Genomic DNA, 18,936 nt, shown 5'->3' on the forward strand with positions numbered 1-18,936 from the left:
ATGACCTGAGCCAAAGTCGGATGCTCAACCGACTGAGCCACCCAGGCGCCCCAAACTTCATTCGGTTTTTAAAAACAGGAACTGAACTATTGAACCAGGCAGAGGCATAGGAGCGAACACAGGCCCGCTGTACCCTCGGTCTTGATAACGACTGCACACTCCGCAAAAGGGCTTTTCCTAGTAACTGACCATACTTAGAACACCAACTGTAAAATGTACCCGTCAATCATAATTTTTGAAAAACAACTGTGTATATTTCCTAATACTTCTACAGCTTGCTGATAAAAACCTCTGGCTTTTACTCTTCGAGGGACACAACCGGGTTTCCATCCAAATCTGGGTCCCCTGAATTGTAGCTCTAGGACCGCACGCAAATGCTTTTGTATTATTTCAGTTCTGCCTCTTTTTCAACAGACACAGTGCTGCCCTACTTTCTCTTAAAATTCTGAAGCCCCGTCCTTGGTCCCTGGGACCAACTTTGCCTCAGAAATCAAAAACGTTTGATGTTCCTTATAATGGGGCAAAGACTGTAGAAATTCTCACTTTTGGGGGTACCAGGGTGACTCAGTCGGTTAGGCATCCATCCAGCTTCTTCGGCTCAAGCCATGATCTCATGGTTTGTGAGTTCGAGCCCCACATCAGGCTGTCTGCTGACAGCGTTGAGTCTACTTCAGATCCTCTGTCCCCATCTCTCTCTGCCCCTCCCCCGGTCATGCTCTCTCTCTCACAAAAATAAACACACATTTAAAAAAAACAAAAAACAGAACTTCTCACTTTTCAAACTCCCCTTCCCCAAGCCCAGCCCCAATGGAAAGAAATCAAAGGTCCGGTCCATCTCCCAGCCTCCCAGATGGCATTCCCTGGCACCCCTGCCCCCCAGAAAGCTATCGTGAGGGAGTGTGTGCCCCACCACCCATCATCAGGTGCATCCCCAAGAAGAGAATGGGGCTCAGGCCTCTCATACTGCTTCCCTTGAAGGAAGACACTGGGCTACAGGCCAGATCCTCCCCCTCCCCCACGCTCATTAGGCAGCTCCTGCCTTCCCCCTCCCCCCAGCCCAGCAAAAACTAGAGACACCCCCCACCCCCAGGTTTCTTTCAGCTCATTTCTTTAATAAGGAGACGCAGCTCATTACAAAATAACCATTTGACAAGAGATCAGACAGGAACAACAGAGTCCACATAAGGGGGGGTGTGGAGAGCATTGCCAAGCAGAGGAGGGCGGGGGAAGGGGCAAGGGCTATACATGTGTCCTTCCTGTGAAGACAAAGGCAGGGTTCCTGGTGGGGCCGATGCATTCCAGGAGTGACCTGGGGCAGGCGAGGGTCTGCCCACCCTGGTTGTGAACTTTTCAGATCCCTGGGATTTCAGGACGCAGCAAATCCAGTCCTTAGATGTGGAGGAGTCAGGGCAGAACCGCCAGGCTCCTTTGAAGAGGGTCGTCCTCGAGTCCCGATGGCTGAGGAGGGCTGGATGGAGAGACAACCCCCCAACCCCACACACACCGCTCTGCCACCTCACGAGGCCAGATCCCTTCAACTCTTGCCTGCGTTGGGGGTGTGGAGAGTGGGAGGGTCCCAGAGAGAGCTAGAAAGAGGCTGGACACGTCTTCCCTCCACTCCTCCAAGCTCCTGGCCCCAGCCCACCCGGAGATGGTGCCCAGCGCGAAGATCCCCGGGGTTCTGTGTGCTCGAGCGTCGTGACAGAGCCACCTCGCAGCCTTTGGCCTCGTCCCCCTCCTGTTCTCGTCTCTGTCCTTCCTCACGCTTACCAGTCGCCATGCCTGAGGCCTCCTGGCATCATTCCCGCGAGTTGTCTGAGCTGCAGGCTGGGAGCTACGTGTCCCTCTCGGTACAACACAGTGATTTGGGACCCAGGGAGTCCCCAGTCCACCCCCACGCTCTCTTACCACTGGGTGCTCCTGGCTGGGGCTGCCCTGGGGGAGCCGGCAGGAGGGTCTGCGGGGGCCAGGGCTGCCCACCACTCTCGAGGGAGCCCTGGCAACCCTCAGGCTGCCCGCCCTTGGGAGCTCTCTGTCAGCCTGCAGGAGGGAGCACGGTGGGAAGAGCCTAAGCCACGGCGTTCTCCAGTGTCCCCCCGAGACCCTCCTCCACTGCCACCCGTATACCCTGACCCCACGGTGTTACATAAGCGGGGCTGGTTCTGTCAAAGCCAGACGGGAACGGGAACCTGGGCCGCTGACTAGCTGCTCCTGAAAATCCTGGGCGCCTCCTCAGTGCCCTCAGGAAAGGTACCCCAAGCTAGGGCGTCCCCACCGCTGCCCGGTCCACACACAGGGTGGGGATGGAGCTGGACCGTCAGATCCAGGTGGAGGGAGCCAGCTCGCGCAGGGCCAGGCGGGACGTCTCCTGGGGCCCTGCCAGAACGCCTGGACGCCATCTGTCCTCACAACGTGGGGCAGAGAGAGCAGGAGGGGTGACAGCAGGTGAGCCCTTCACAAGTGTTCTGTGGGGAGCCAGTCAGAGGGACACGGGGGGCTCCTGGGAGGAACCAAGGGCAGTCTCCAGCAGGAGGGCCCCTTTATGGCTTTTCAGTTAATTCAAACAGTGGGAGGAAGGGGCACACCACACACATACACAGGACATGGAAGTGACCGGGACACCAGACACCAGGCTGGATACAGTGCACGGGACACTGAGGGTCAGCTCTGCAGACGGATGTGCAGCAGGCAGTGGGGACGGACGGGCCTTCAGGGCGCCAGCGGTGCGCCCACGTCCCTGAAGGCAGGGCTGGCGCCGGAGGCGGAAACTGACTCCTCCAGCCGATGGCTCCCACTGGGGGTTTCCCGAGGGGGTAAGACCGAGCGGGGCTTGGGGACAAAGACTTCATGTGACATAAAATCAAAGGGGCAGCCTCAACGAGTTGTGTAAAGTGGGTCCGAGGTCAGGGGCTGGGGGCACTCTCAGCATGGCCATGCGGCTATTTACAGAAAGAGACATGCATGTTGAGTAAACAAGGCTCGGTTCATATGTTTATAGATCACTATCGTCTTGTATAGGTAACTAAATGCATGTGGAGGGGGTCAGATGAGGCTCAAATGGCTTCAGAAGGGTCTCTTGTTTTGTTGTCACTTAAAAAATATATTCGTGTGTCTTCAAGTCACAGTGTCCCCTTCTCCATATTGCAGCTCGAAAAGCAGCAAGATCCTTGGTGACCAGTCTCTGGGACTGAGGGGGGAGAGGGGAGAAGTGGTCATAGACTAGGGGTGGCAGATAAAACACAGGATGGCCAGTTACACTTGAACCTCGGATAAACAACACATCACTTTGGGTAGAGTATGTCCCAAGTTCTGGCTAGGACATACTTAGACTTTAAAATTATTTATTGTTTATCCAAAATTCAAATTTAACTGGGTTTTCTTGTATTTTATTTGCCAAATCTGACAACCATGTCATGGGGCTCTGGGCCTGGGAGACCTGCCTGCCTCCACCCAGGGCTCTGAGACAGGGCCCCCGATCAGCCTGAGGTGGGGAGGGGGGGAGTGGAGGGTGGAAGGGCAGGTCCTGGCTCGTTCTCTTCCTACCTTTACGGGGAGGGACACCAAAGGACAGCCTCGCTCTGTATGTGGTTGAGTGAGATCAAGAGTTAGCATACATGAAAGGAACATGGACTCTCTCACTTCCAACTCCAGGGGAGGTTTCTTAACCTCTCTGCTTACCCACCACCACCCCACTGCAGGGAGGCAGGGTATCAGGGAGCTGGTTTACCCACAGGAGGGACTGAGGCAACCCTTCTCTTCTCTCTCGCTGAAGCCCTGGGCCAGCAAAGTCATCCCAAACTGATTCTGCAGAAACACAGCTATGTATGGTTGCCTGGGAAGAAAAAACAGATCAGAATCTGAGACTATGCTCTAATCCCTGGTGTCCCATCCCCCAGCTGAGGGACCCCCACAGAGTCACTTCTCATTCATGCCAAGCATCTGCTGGCTCACTGTCTGGGGCTGCCCGAGGGTTCTCTACCCAGCATCCCCCAGGCCTCAGCTTCCACTGAGCCTAGGGCTCTGGCAGAGTTAGTTGACCTTCTGGAATGATTATTCAAGGAGAAAGAAGACTGGGTTTTCTGGCCTCACCCCATTTCTGAGTGGGATTGGGTTTGGGTCTTTATGGTCTCAGTCCCTTTGGAAAAAAAATCTCTTCTACGCTACGTTCTTGTCTGGAACAGACTTTCGGAGTGATAACTCCTAGCTGCAGAGGCCTCCAGACCCCCGCACTAGTCAAAGCCTAGCTCTACCCTAATTAGGGCCTCCACCACACCTAACGTCCCCAGAAATAAACCTGCGAGGCAGGGAGGGTTCCGAATGATGTGCCACAGTTAGAATGACATCAGCCCTCAGGTGTAGAAAAGTCACAACTGTCAGTTTACCTGCCTAGTTCATGGACCTGGATAGATGCCTTCACTAGAATGGCTCATTTGGGTCAAGCACCCATCCCAGGACCAGCCAGAAGCAAGGTGGGGGGCAGGGGCCCACACACAGGTCTCTCCCTGGCTCTATACTGGTGCCAACACTCAGTCTCTCAGCATCCTGCCCCCACCCCTCAAAGCTTCTCACTGGAGGTGGGCCTGGAGTAACAGAATCCAGCCCCTGTCTCTTGGCACATGGACAGCCAAACCCCCAGGGGTGCCCACCATTTCTTTTCCTTCCCATCAGGAAAGTGGCAAATCTTGGACTCTGGAGGGTCTGAATGAGGTTCATGGGCACAGAAGAATCTCAGGTGGTAGGAAGCACACTGGGAAAGGGCAAAAGAATGAAGGTAAGGAAAACAAGATGGACAGTCCTCTGAGCAAGGTGTGTGGGATATGGTGGGGAGAGAGACCCTGAGAAAGCACCAAAATCCCACAGCTCTGGAGACGGGAGAAGAGCCCAGTGACTCCTGATGCCCATACCGGGATTCCTACTCCGTAGTCAGCCGGGTTCTGAAGGCACCCCATTTTCCTACAACTCTCTGCCATGACCACAACTCTGGTCCCAAGGACCAAAGCTCATAGTTCTTGTCAGAGTCCTACCTTCTCATCATTAAGTACACACCCACATTCACACAGGGCCCAGTAAAATATGACCTCCCATGTCCCAAGGGCCGCTAGCAACAAGGAGAAGGGTTTCTGAGAGATGGGCAAGGTTCAGCCCTGCTTGCCGGTCTGTTTCTGGCAGAGGTTTTCCCTCCTTCCTCTCTAACCAAAAAACATGGCACAGCAGAAACAAAAGGAACATTTCCTTTCTTTTAATAAAATAAAAAGATACTCTGTACCTTCTTCATGCTGGATCCTCAAACCCTGAGTCTCTCTAACACTGTCCATCTGTCTCAAGTACCTACAGGAAACTGACGCGGCCCAGATGGGATAGGACAGGAAGTGCTGCCATTTTTGCTGGGAAAGAGAGAGATCCCCAAGCTTTGGGGAAGCTATGAGTATTCTGTGGTGAAGAAATGGCAAGGGCCTGAGGGCTTCATGGATGGAAGAGAGAGGCTGAAGGAAGGGAGGCGAGGACGGGAGGAAGGGGTGAAAGGAAGTGGTGCTGGCCTTAGGCCATGTGGGACCTGACTCTTGCCCAGGCTGAAGGTTTGGAAGGAGGCTCAGTGCAAACTTGGCTAACATATATATGGCTTTTTATCAATGCGGGGGACAAAAGGTGAAGAGGGAATGGGACATAACTGAGCATGGGGTAGAAACCCCAGCAGGTGTCCTCTACCACCCATTTGGAATGGATGTCCTGCTTCCTGGCATTCCTAGAGAGAAGCCACCCTAAGGAGTAGTAGGAAGGGGCCTCTCCACAGGTCTCTCTGGGCCACGCCAGCTACCCATAAGCTGTCTGGCATGGAAGGCAGAGGAGTGGGAGCTGGCGGGCACGGATCTCAGCACCCCCACCAATCTCATCCGGGAAATCTCTGCCATCTCTCCACCATCCTCCCCCTTCTTACCTGGACCTCAGGGGGACAAGAATTTAAACCTTCCTTTTAGAGTTCTCTGGCTCTGTACAGAAAACGGTCTTCGGATAGTGTTGCTCCACTTAGATTAAAAGAGAAAACAGAAGCAAAAGCATGATGGGGAATAAAGGCCAATGAACCGCATAGCTTATATTCTGGAAAGGGAGAAAGCATCTGTGTTTCCCACTGGAAGGGGGTGAAGAAGATCCAGGAGATTCATTTGGTCTTTCTAGGTAATGGGTCTTGTTTCTTCATAGTTTGATGTTAACCGTCAACAACAGTGAGGTCCCAGGACTGATGGTCCCTGCTAAAGTCTGACCAATCTAGTGAATTTTTCGCGTCCACCAATGTCCCAGAAACCACACTCGTGGGGAAACCATGCCTGACAGGAGGAAGTCTATGACGGCCTCAAGGGTTTGGTCCTAGTTCTGAACAAATCCAGTCTCCACATCTTGCCTCCCAAACAGCCACCCACAAGGAGTATGGGAGCTGCCGGCATCTGACCAGGACTCTGAGCCTCCTCCACAAGCTGACGGAAGATCTCCCACTTAGAGGACGTCTCTTCGTTTCAGGGTCCCTGAAGAGCCTTCTCTTCCCACACCGCTTCACTGTCCATGGCTCATTCCAGGAATGCAGAGAGATGCTCAAACACACACACACACACGCACGCACGCACACATGCACACACGCACACATCATAGGCCACTGTGTTGCCTTCCCTGTCAGGAAACAGGATGTGCTGCCATTTTGTTGGTCCAGAACACTCAAAAAACAGGAAGTGCTGTGACTTCGGCTGAAAGAGGGCCTCGCTCAGGGTGAGGCGTAAGTGAAGCTTTGAAAGAGCGAGAGGGAAACGTGACAGGGCATGCAGCAAGGACAGCTCCTGGGACGATGAAAAGAGCCAGGCTTCTCTTTCACCTGTTAGGGGACTCTCCTCACACGGCCATCAGAGGGAAGTCGGTCTTTAAAAAGAGATAGAGAAAGGAAAAACCAGGACACAACCACAAACGAATGAGAAGGAAAACCTCTAAGGGTGCGTAACTGAGGTATTGATAGCTCTGGATCTTGTCAGTGTCTGTGACGCCGCGGGGCCCCGGCCGCTGCTGCCTACTTGTTCTTGCCCAGGAGCGCGTCCACCTCCTCCTCGGGCTTGAGCGAGTGCCACTGGGCGATGGGCCGCCGGGGGTTGGCCAGCATGTCAGACCAGTGCCGCAGCTCCGTGCCCGTGGCGTTGCTGCCCACGAAGATCTTGCCGATGGCTTCGTTCTTGCCCAGCTTGTCGTAGTCCAGCACGGTGACCACCACCTGGACTTTCTGCGGGGAAGCAAAGAAGCGGGAGTCGGCGGGTGGAAACGGGCGCTCCCGGGGCCAAACCTCTCCTGCTCCTTCCTCTACTCCAAGCGCTGCGCAAGGAGGGGCCTCCCAGGGCGGCCTGCTTCCAGCTCTGGACTTACTTCCAAGACTGAACTCAAACGGAGGCAAAGGCTGCACTTTTTGGAAACAGCCTTTCTTCCTACCGGTAGGCGCTTACTGCACGCGCTGCGCTCCAGCCACGGCTGGGTGCCTGGAAGCGGAGGGCAGTGAGGGCGAGGGGAGGGCGGAGTGTACTTCACCTTAACGAAAGCAGTGGACACATACTCAGAAATTCACAACGCAAAGGGATGGAGGTTATGCTAGAGAGGTGAGCACAAGGTACTGTGGGAACTCAGACGAGGTGGCAGTAGTCCTCGGGTCAATCAGGGAAGGCTTCGCAGAGGAGGTGACATAGAAACTGGAGGGTGAGGGCTGAGGACTTCTCTAGGCAGAGAGAGAAGAGGATCCCAGGAAGGAAGAGTAGCCTGGGCGGCGGCAGAGAAACACAAGTGTGCACTTGGTATCTTGGGAACAGAAGAAGTTCAGAGGCACTGAGGTAGAGTGTGAGAAGCAACAAAGCGGGAAATGGGGTCAGCAGGGGGCGCTGTGCAGGGTGGGGTTAGCTAAAGAGTGTGCGTTTTGTTCTTCAGGCAAGCAGCAGGGAGCTCCCAAGGACTTCTGGGAGGAGTGGCATGGATAGATATTTCAGGAAGAGACCCCTGACGTTGAGGTGGGAGATTCGCTGGAGGTGGTCAGGGACTGACAGGCGGACTGGGGGCTGAGGGGGGAGCTGGCGGTGGGGGAGTGTGGGGAGTGAATGCCTGAACCAAGGTGGGGCGGTGGTAAGGGAAGCAGGGACCAGGCTGCAGAGGCAATGAGGGGAGAGAATCAAGAGAACTTGGTGGCCAGTTTGGACCAGCCAAGGTGACAATCAGGAGCTTTCTTTGTCCTGCCCCCGACCCACGCCCCCCCCCCCAACTCAGGCTACTCAAGTTCATCCTTTAGGACCAAGCCTGTTCTGGGAAGCCTCACCTGTCCTCTGTGTTTACACACTTTGAAGCCCTCATCTCCCTGTGTCTCGATGGCCTGTCCCCGCTCCCCCTCCCGACTGTGAGGCCCTTGAGAGCAGGGGCTGTGTCTTCTGCACATTTGTTTCTCCTGCACCTAGCAAGTTCCTAGAAGGCGCTTCGGGAACGCCCAGCCAAGTATGTTGGATAAATGCGAAAGGAAAAAGGGCAGGGGGTCTAAGATGATGTCCAGGTTTCTCACTTGAAAAGGGAATGCAGACAAAGCAGGTTTGGGGTACGGGAGGGGTACGGGCAAGGGCTATGGGAAGATCATTAGCTTAGAAAAGCCATTATACTGGCTTCGGGCATGTCGGATTTGAAACTCCTGGCCAGTGCACTTCACGTCTATCTTAAGTTTTCCACAAGGACTCCTCTTGGTCTAACATTACAGCTGTGATTCCCTTGGCACCTTTGCTGCCCAGCCCTGAGGGCAGCGAGGGAGAGGGGCAGGGAGGGAGAGCAAGGGAGGAGGGGGCAGCTCATTCCAAAGAGGGAGGGACCAAGACTCCAAGAGAGTCCAGCACTCTAGAAGCCCCTGGCTCTCAGCCTAGACGGCTCGGTGGGTGTCCGGCCCTGCCACATTCAGATCTCACTCGTGCCCACTCGTGCCCACCATAGCGAACACCAGACCTCATCTCCAACACTTACAGAGCCTGCTGGTAGGAGGAAGGAAGGCGACAGTAGAGAAGGGAAGGGTGGAGGGAAAGAGGAGAGAGGAAGGGGGCAGAGGGGTCGCTGGGAGCCGACCCAGGGAGCAGCATAAGTGGGAGAAGGCTGGCCGGGGCAGAAGTGGCTGCACCAGGGGGAGCAGGAAGAGGAGGAGGCTGTACTGCTACCTCCCCGGCAGCTCCGGCCCCACAGGCCCACTGAACACCCATGTACCTCGCAGTTCTTTTTTTTTTTTTTTTTTTTTTAAATGTTTTATTTTTTTCTAGGGGAGAGAGAGAGAGAGAGACAGCGTGAGCAGGGGAGGGTCAGAGAGAGAGGGAGTCACAGACTGAAACAGGCTCCAGGCTCTGAGCTGGCAGTCTGCACAGAGCCCGACGCGGGGCTGGAACCCACGAACCGCGAGATCATGACCTAAGCGAAAGTCGGACGCTTAACCGACTAAGCCACCCAGGCGCCCCTGTACCTCGCAGTTCTAAAGGACTGTTAAGTAGGGTTGTTTTGAGTGGTTCATGTTCATCTCCTCAGAAAAGGGGGAAGCCAATGTTCATAGCAGCACTCTCCACAATAGCTAAAACATCGAAAGAGCCTAAGTGTCCATCAACAGATGAATGGATCAAGAAGATGTGGTTTATCTACACCATGGAATACTACATGGCAATGAGAAACAATGAAATCTGGCCATGTGTAGCAACATGGATGGACCTTGAGGGTGTTATGCTGAGCGAAATAAGTCAGGCAGAGAAGGACAAATATCATATGTGTGCACACATAGGAGGATTAGGAGGAACTTGACGGAGGAACAAGGAGGAGAAGAAGGGGGGAAATGGTGGGGGAAAGGGAGAGAGGCAAACCATGAGAGACTCTTGAATGCTGACAAAAACTGAGGACTGATGGATGTGGGGGGGAGGAGGGATGGGCATGGAGGAGGACACTTGTGGGGATGAGCACTGAGTGTTATGTGGAAACTAATTTGACAATAAACTATTTGTAAAAAAAAAAAAAAAAAAAAGGGGGGGGAAGCCCTGGAAGGGGCCCTGGGAAGGCACCATGAGAGCCAGAGCCCTTCCCACCCAAATGAGCGAGGTGGCTCGAGGTCTTTGCGGGAGTTCTCTGGACCCCCAGAGCTGTGCGCCCATGCCCGAAAACCCGAGCACCTGAATCTGCTCAAAGGGGATCTCAAAGCTGAAGGACTCGTTGAAGTAGGGGTTCAGGGTCTTCTTCTTCACCGTTGTCTTCTTCTTCTTGAGCCTCTTGCCATTCTGCATCAGGTGGATCTTCACGTAGGGGTCTGTGCAGGGAGAATCCCGGCCCCCGAGAGGTGCCCTTAGTGTCCCATCCTCCCACCAAACGTACTTGCCTGCCCAGAGCACCCACCCCACCAAGGCCAGGTGCCCAGCAAGCCCTAAGGCATAGGGTGCTAAGTCTAAAAGAAGCAGAGTAAGTGTCCAGTTCAGGGGTGGCGAAAAGGTTTCACTTCAAGGACAACCTCGGGCTGATCAGTTGTGGCCTGGTGTAATGCCTGGAACATTACATTGGGCACATTCCTGAGACTAAGTAAAGCCTTTTCTAGAAAGAGTGAGGGGGTTGCTTGGTGATGTCTGTCCGAGGCAGGGGACAGAAGAGTGCTAAAGGCACCACATCCCCGATTCAACCCAATCCTCCTGACCTCGCAGATGAGAAACCGAGGCCCACAGAAGAGAACTGATGTGCCCCCAGCCACACAGCGGATCTGTGATAGAGCTGGGGCTGGCGGCCAGACCCACCAGTTGAAGCCCACACACAGGCCTGATTCTCGGGAAAGTGCGTGCTGTGCTGTCCCACCAGAACCCCGTGCTGTGGGCTGGCCCCGCTGCGTATGCTCCCCACCCCCAAGTCCCCTTACAGGGTAGGGCCAGCAGAGCCCCTCCCTGAGAAGTGTCCCCAGACTGTGGTATGCAACAGAGAGGCAAGCTTTCCTACATAAGTTTCTCTGATCCTTTCCTGGCCAGTACTGCCCAGAGCTCAGAGTGGAGGCAGGAGACTCATGGGGCAGAGTGGGGGCAGGAGACTCATGGGGAAAGGAGGGAAAGCCAAACATCTCTGGCCCCACAGTCCTGCACTCAGACCCACAGCTGCTCAAGAGATATTCTGTGTATCCCAGGGCTGGAAAGTGCTCTTACAATGGCTATGTGAACAGAGGACTCAGGCCAGTGACCGGCTCGCTGGTGCCACCTAACGGCAGCCAGGAGTTCTGCATGTACCTGAAAGGCCACCTACGTCCATCTTCTTCAGGTTCTTGGCCTCCAGGATACAGACAGTGAGTTTCCCAGCTGTGGGCACGTAGCGCAGGGAGGTGCAGATGTCGCCCAGCTTCTCTGGCTGTCGGGAGGGTTGGGGGGAGAGCAGGACCCAGGGTCATCTTAGCCATCCCACTGCCTCTAGCACGGCGGACCCCCATTTTGTCAAGACTAGCAAGGCAGTGGTGTATCCCCAGCCCTCTCAGTCCCCAGTCCCCACATCTGTGATGTTTGAGAAGGTCTTGGGGCCTCCTGCTGCAGTTCAGCAAAGCCCCTGAGAGCGATGCTGCAGGAGCCACAGTCATAGGAGTGAGGGGAGCAGAGCACAGGCTGTGGGCAGGGGTGTGTGAGTGATGTCTGGGTGGATCTGGACAGATGCGGGGTATGGGTGAGCTCCCACCCCAGGCCTGGGGAAGTGGAAAGGGGACTGGGGTGTGGGCATGGTACCCAAGGGTTCACGTCCAAGTACACTGGGAAACTGAGCATCTCAGATGCCTTCCTCCCTGATTACCCCACCCTTGAGACAGCTCCTGCCAACCATTCCACTTGCAGAGTGAGCCACGGTCTTCAAAGCACAGAGTGTCCCTTTTCTTATATTACTGTAACTGCAACACCTTCATGTAGATAAGCCAAGGGTTCTTCGTAACCAGTGACAGTCCCACAAAGTCCTACAATTTAGCACTGGGGGCAAGATGAAACCTGCTGGACCCCTGGTTTCTAAGAGCTCTGCCAACATCATGGCAGAGCCAACTTCTCAGAGACCAGGTCACTCAGGCCAATAGCCCGGCTCGGGTGTACCAGCCCAGCTTCACACAGCATGAGCCCCAGGTAAGGAAGGGTGTCTTCAGTGTCTCTTCCCGTCCCCTCCATCACCACCTGGTACTGCACTGGGCACACAGCAGGGGCTTGGCCAAGACACATGACCGATGCTTGGAAGGAGCAGTGGCTAAAATGGAATATTTGGCACACAGTAGGTGCTCAGTAAGTGTTGGGTAAGTGCTTGAAGCCATAGCGGTTGTTAGGAGGACAAACCTCCATGCTGAGAATCTTTTAAAATAAACGTGGGCTTTCCTTGTGGGTAAACTGAGGCACAAAGTCATAAATCAGTGGCCCTAAGTGACAGCAGAATCTTGGGAGTAAAAATAATAATGGTGTTCTCCTTTACTTGAACACCTACTGGATGCCAGACGCCGACTGGGTGCCAGGTGCATTACAGAGATAAGTAATTCTCATCTGCAAAAACACTACAGGAGACAATCCAGATCTAAAGAGATTAAGTGACGTGCCCAGGGTCACACAGGTGGGGGTGTGGAGCTGGCGTCCCAACCCAGCTCACCCAACTCTAAAGCCTACCCTCTCCCTGTCATGTCAATGGGTGGTAGCCCAGATGGGCAGCCACATTCATCTTCCACCCGGTCTCTGCTCTCACCTCTTCCTTCTCCCCGCCCTGCAAGTCTCTCCACTCCTCGATGGGCTGGCCAAGGTCCACGGTGTTCATAGGCACCTTCACCTCACCAATGATGTCATGTTTGGAGAAGCGGTCAAAGTCATAGATGGCCATCACCAGGGTTTTGCCTCCTAGCTCCTGGTATGGTACCTGAAGGGCACAAGCAGGATCAGAGAGGGTTCAAAGCCACTCATGCACCTCCAGGGGCTGCTGCGGGCAGGTCCCTTGGTCAGAGCTCTGTTCCCACTACCTGCAGGACTCCTGGTGGGTCTGTAGAGACAGGAAAGACCTCAGGCTCTGTGGGAGCAGTGTTTGGGGGGAGGTGTGTGTCCCAGGTCTACAGGAAGCTGAGCAGAGACCTCACACATAAGCCCACAGTCCAGCTCGCCATTGGACCGCCATTGGACTGAGCCCATTCAGGGGCCTTATCTACCACTAAGAACCAAGGAAAGGTGTGCAGAACTCCAACAGAATTTGGATCAGGGAGGGAACTGGCATTATCCTTCCAGACCGCATCACCTTGAAGGTGAAGGTTTCATTGAAGGCAGGGTTCAATGTCTTCCGATGGACTTTGGTCTCATATTTCTTCTTTTTGTCTGGAAGAAGGAAGACTTTGACATATGGGTCTGAGGTGCCTCCCATGTCCAGGGCAGGCAATTCAGCAGCCTGCAGAACACCGACGGTAAGCTGTGGAGAGAGCGAGAGAGGGCCCTGAGTCTCAGGACTGCTCCTGGCCCCAGACCCAGCACCCACCGACCCTTCCCCAGAGGTGGGTGGCTGGGGAGGTGGGAACAGGCGGGTGCTAGAAAGCAAGACTGGTCTCCAGCTCCACCCCCAGGAATTTGGATGACATCAGGAGAAGCAGAAGCTGAGCAGGCAACTGATTTGCCCAAGGTTGGTGGGCAGGTTCACGGCAGGGCCATTCTGGGCCAGGGAACCTTCTGTAGAGCAGGCTGGTGGCCAAGGCAGAGTCAATGTTCAGGGGTACATGCCTGCGGTTTCCAGCCCATCTCACTCCATGGAAAAGAGCAATGCCTATGGGCCGGGATGGGGGTGAGGGGTGTGGGAGTGTGAAGCTGTTTCTATCTCCCTCCCACCTGAATCCCAGCCCCACCCCCACTTTGCCCCCAAGCCGGGCCCTCACACCTGGTTGGCCTGGAAATCATAATCCAGGGAAAACTGCAGTTTTCCCAGATTCTCCGGCTCTTTCTCCTCCTCTCCTTCACCTTCTCCCTCAGTCAGGCCTGTCTCTGCATCGTCATCATCCTGTGGAGGCTGGAATAAAGGAGGGGTGAGTTAAGAGAGAACGGAGCCTCCCAGCCTGGTGCAAGGGCATCAGGAAGCCAGCCTATCTGTGTAGACCCTGACCCAGAGCTGGGTGTGGGGCAACGGGAAGGAATGTGGCACTGTCCAGGGGGCTTCACTCTGCACAGCTTCTCAAAGCCCCCACACAGCCCCTCAGAACCCCAGACCATGTCTGGAAGACCCAGTTCTGGCTTAGGTGTGCCTCTCTCCCTGCAAGACACAGTGCTACGAAGCCAGGCGCTGTGCCAATGCTCTAGAGCTTCTTGAAGCAGGGGAGGGGTGCTTCCCTTGTTAGCTCCTCTCAAAACTTCCCCAGCTCAGGCCCCACCCATCCTGGGTAAGACTTACCAGGAGTGCAGTACAGGCATTCAGGAGCAGGGTGAGTCCACAGAAGTAAGAAGAGAAGGAAGAAAGTGATGTAAGAGAACATCCTACAGCTCAGACCAGCCCCTGAAGTCACAGCCACCTGGTGATACCAGGTGGGGCTACACCCAGATAGTTCTTGGAGCTCCCCCCTCCCTGACTTCGCACTTGCAGGCTTCTTTCAGGCACACACACACCCTCATGCACACTTGCACACATGCACACACAAGCACTCAAAGGCCATCTTAATCTCTAGCTGACTTCTTGAGATCACGCCCTTCCTTCCATCCTCCATATTGATTTCTTGAGCAAGAGACTTCTAGTCACTTTCAGAACAAATGTGGGCAAAAGAGAAGCACACAGGGGCCTTTGTAAACGTAAAAGGAAACACTGGGTTTATCAAAGGACCTTTCCAGGCCAACCAACCCCCACAAAACAGGGGTAAATAAGCCAAATTAGTACGTGACTACAGACGGATTCGACTTGGCCCTGGTCTTGGGGGCCAGGACTATTCTTATATCTCATTCGAGGCCCCACTGGTGCCTCCAGTGACATTTTGTCCTTTAGTCTCTTCTGGCAGGAAAACACAGGGTCACTCCAATGGTGGCTACCTGGCGGGTTTGGGGGGGGGGGGTCTCTCTTTCCAACATTTTGTCTCAATAGCCTCTTTGGGGGTCAATATATTATTCTCTCCCTCCATCTTTTCAAGGATGAGTCCATGATCACACATGAATAAGTCCCCCACTCCCACCATGGGATGGATAGACAATATTTTACTAGAGATGTAGCCAATAAGGAAGGTCATGTGGAGTTCTAAGAAGAGGAGCTGGTTGGGATATAGATACCAGAAGCCTTTGCTTCACCTTTCACCACCTAGAATGCCTGGGCTGGGCCCCTCTCAGTCCCCCACCCCCGCCTTGTCCTACCTGACCCCCTTTCATGTCCTTCATATTCATGGCATTCTTCATGCCCTTGCCCTTCTCCTTCTTGTTCTTCTTCTTCTTACAGCAGCACTTCTTACAGATACAGAAGCAGCAGGTGAGGAGCAGGAGGCCAGCGACCACAGCAATAGCAATCAGTGCCCAGGGTGGTACTGCCCACAGAGAGGACCCCAGAAGTCAGCAGTGCTCTGCCTTATAGCCCCTGATCTCAAAGCATCAGTAAAAACAGGGGCAGACTATGTACCCCAATGCCCACACTCCATATTTTTAACCACACACTCATGAGTGATTTACATGCAAGCTGCCTATACTTTGCATGCCTTTTCATTAAATACTTGCTCTCTCCTGACCCTAGTGTCCTTATGGATACAGCCTGCTAACTGACAGCAGTTGAGTGTATAACAAGGAAGAATGTCAGTTTGGCATTCTTGAGTTTTGACTCATTTGATCTACGGAAAACTGGCTTATATTGGAAAGAATGCGATGGTCCTTATCTGACCCAGGTGTAGGAAGAGCCCCTTTGGCCCATTCCTTATGCCCATACTAAAGAGGGCTGACCCAACCAAAAAGGCCAGCTTCTTAAAGGACCTAAATTGCCGAGCTCAAATATTTAGGCAGGGGCCCTGGGCTGCTCTCCATGGTCCTGAAGCACTGTCTCCCACTGGTGAGGCTGCTCCTCCCCCTTTTAAAAAAATTTTTTGAAAAACCATATACATTTATTCGGCATTCAGTGATAAAACAAGTTCCTGGTCCAGGATCTATCCTGTGCGATATTAACATAGTGTATATTAGCATAGCTGGAATAAAAACTACTATTCACAAGTGATATTTTTTCACAGGTTAAAAAGAAATCTACCAAAAAACCACTGTGGTGATCTAAAATATGTCCACAAATGCTCTGACAGTACCTTCAATAGGTGGAGCCTAATCCCCTACCTGGAATTCCCACTGGTCTTAATGAGTCACTGTTAACAAATAAAATGAGATGGAAACAACAGCGTATGACTTCCGAGGCTAGACCATAAAAGGCATTTCAGATTCCTCCTTGCTCTTTCGTGAAACACCCATTTGGAGGGACACTAGCTGCCATGTCAGAAGGACACTCAAGCAGCCTTACAGAGAGGGCCACGTGGCGAGGAGCCAAGGCCTCCTGCCGACCACATGTGAGGGAGCCACCTTGCACACGGACCTGACAGCTTCACAGGCACAATTCATGAGACCCTAAACTAGACCCATCCAGCTAAGCTCCCTGTGGATTCCAGACCCTCAGAAAATGTGGGAGATAAATGGTTGTTTGAAGCTGCTAGGTTTGGGCATGATTTGTTGAGCAGCATCAGAAAACACACATTGCTATATGATACAGTCATTATGAGAAAATTTGCTGAAATCATAAAAAGCCTAATCACTGTAAGTTATTGCACAGCCAAACAAAAAATAGAGAAGTCTGGAAAGCATAGTCAAATCAGAGCCTAACAACAAAAGTCTAAGATAGTCATGGTGCCCAAAGAACTAACTGGTTAATATAAGTAACATCCATCTTTCTTTCAAAGGAGTAATTAAAAGCATGCTCTTTGTTTTAAAATTATCTCAGGGCACCTGGGTGGCTCAGTCTGTGATGCGTCCAACTTCGGCTCAGGTCATGATCTCAGGGTTCGTGGGTTTGAGCCCCGCATCGGGCTCTGTGCTGACAGCCAGCTCAGAGCCTGGAGCCCGTTTCGGATTCTGTATCTCCCTCTCTCTCTGACCCTTCCCTGCTCATGTTCTCTTTCTCCTTCTCTCAGAAATAAAACATTGAAAATTTTTTTTAATAATAAAATTATCTCAACAAGGAACGTTCATTTTGTGGGGAGAAAACAGTTCCTGGTTCTAGTCCATATACTGTTAACCATGTGCTCCTGTCCTGAGCCACAGAATGGGAATGATGTTACCAACCCAAACGAATTAGCAACGTGCATCTCAGTATTAACCATTTGGTAAATAACAGATGTCTGTTGTTATTGTTGTGATCACTGTTATTAATAATATAAATACTGATGACCTTCCCTTTATTTGTCCCATCAGATTAGCTGTTTCTGTAATCTCGATGTAACAAAACAGTAACCATAGTTTGCAACCATTCTTGAAACAGGGTATTTTATAATTTGAACACCTGAAAATAATATATTTTTTAAATTCCTAGAACAAGTCACTGGAATTTTTATATTAAAATTTAAAATATCTAATCTTGCCAAGCTAAGGATATAAGGAAATACAGATATTTGAAATGTGACATGATCAAAATTTTTTAATGATGCTGGTGTTTAGAAGTTATTTTTATTTTTTTCTTAAATAGTTTTATTGTCAAGTTGGTTTCCATATAATACCCAGTGCTCATCCCAACAACTACCCTCCTCCATGCCCATCACTCCCCTACCCCCTCCCTCACCCCCATCAGCTCTCAGTTTGTTCTCAGCATTCAAGAGTCTCTCATAATGTTTTATTTATTTCTGAGAGAGAGAGAGAGAGCAGGGGAAGGTCAGAGAGAGAGGGAGATACAGAATCTGAAGCAGGCTCCAGGCTCTAGCTGTCAGCACAGAGCCGGACACAGGGCTCGAACCCACGAACCGTGGCATCATGACCTGAGCCCAAGTCGGACGCTTAACCGACTGGGCCACCCTGGCACCTCGGGGCTGCTCCCCTTAATGTCTGGTGACTCCTATACAGCCTTTGCCAAGAACTCAGAAAGCAGGGGGTGGGGGGGGGCATATTTTCTGTCTTCCAAACTAAGGTAGTTTCAAAGTATGACTGGAAAACTTCAATAATGGCTTCTGTTTCATAATTTTTCATCTTCTTTTGGTTTCATCTTTTGACAGTTTTCTAAGTTGTAAGAACTTTTTCCCCCTTAGGAGATCAGGGCCACATAAGCCTCCTTGTTCCCTTTATTAGTGCCAAGTACCACCACCTCTCCCCCCACCCATTGCTGAAGAGGCTCCCAAAATAATCCATCCTGGAATCCAAACATTCAGCCAATCACACCCCCAGTGGTGTTCCCCACCCCTCCTCAGCTCTGCCCTGCCCATAAGGCTTTGCGCTAACCCTGGCCTTGCCCCACCCTCTCAGCCACCTGGGACACTCACAGGGGATCTTCTGGATTTCATTGAAGAATTTCTCCTTCAGCTTGGCAAACATGTCCTCCTTACTCTCTCCAGCGCCCCCACTCTCGGTAGAGTTGTCTAAGAGCCCGGTTGATATTGTGGCGGCGGTGGTGGCAGGAGCCACAATGGGCTCCTGGTTCCTCTTGAAAATGTTCCTCATGGTGGCAGAGGGGATCACTGCAGATGAGAGGGGAAGGGAGCAGATGAATATCCCAGAGGTCCAAGTGCAGAAGCTCTGCCCAAAGGACTGGGGAACACTCTTTCAAAAGCTAAAGACTATTAAGAATCCCATTATTCGAAGTTCAAAGATATATCCCATAACATTGACAACTACGGTAAAACAGCAATAATAGTCATCATAAAGTTAGTACTTACATGGGCCAGGCACTGTGCATGATCTCCTCTCATCCAAACAACAGCCTAATGCTTGATTTTTATTC

The 18,936-nt window shown here is 52.6% G+C and overlaps 1 protein-coding gene across 2 annotated transcripts; it reads right to left on the bottom strand.

Annotated features, from left to right (window-relative positions):
• Positions 1-1,095: 1,095 nt before the first annotated feature.
• On the bottom strand, positions 1,096-18,656 carry SYT2 (synaptotagmin 2). Of its 2 annotated transcripts, XM_039227625.1 has the most exons (9): positions 18,479-18,542; positions 15,348-15,514; positions 13,900-14,019; positions 13,273-13,440; positions 12,736-12,903; positions 11,271-11,388; positions 10,185-10,318; positions 7,053-7,255; positions 1,096-3,832 (listed from the first exon to the last, which is right to left on the bottom strand). In XM_039227625.1, exons 1-9 carry the CDS (start codon positions 18,528-18,530, stop codon positions 3,724-3,726), a joined length of 1,239 nt encoding a protein of 412 aa, XP_039083556.1. In that variant the 5' UTR covers positions 18,531-18,542; the 3' UTR covers positions 1,096-3,723. The 2 variants fall into 2 exon arrangements, with proteins under 2 accessions (XP_039083556.1, XP_039083555.1); XM_039227624.1 differs by lacking the exon at positions 1,096-3,832 and having other exon boundaries at positions 6,629-7,255; positions 18,479-18,656.
• Between the last annotated feature and the right edge of the window lie 280 nt (positions 18,657-18,936).

The sequence above is a fragment of the Hyaena hyaena genome, unplaced genomic scaffold (genome assembly GCF_003009895.1).
Source record: "Hyaena hyaena isolate Hyena2069 unplaced genomic scaffold, ASM300989v1 scaffold_28, whole genome shotgun sequence".
Classification (NCBI taxonomy): domain Eukaryota; kingdom Metazoa; phylum Chordata; class Mammalia; order Carnivora; family Hyaenidae; genus Hyaena; species Hyaena hyaena.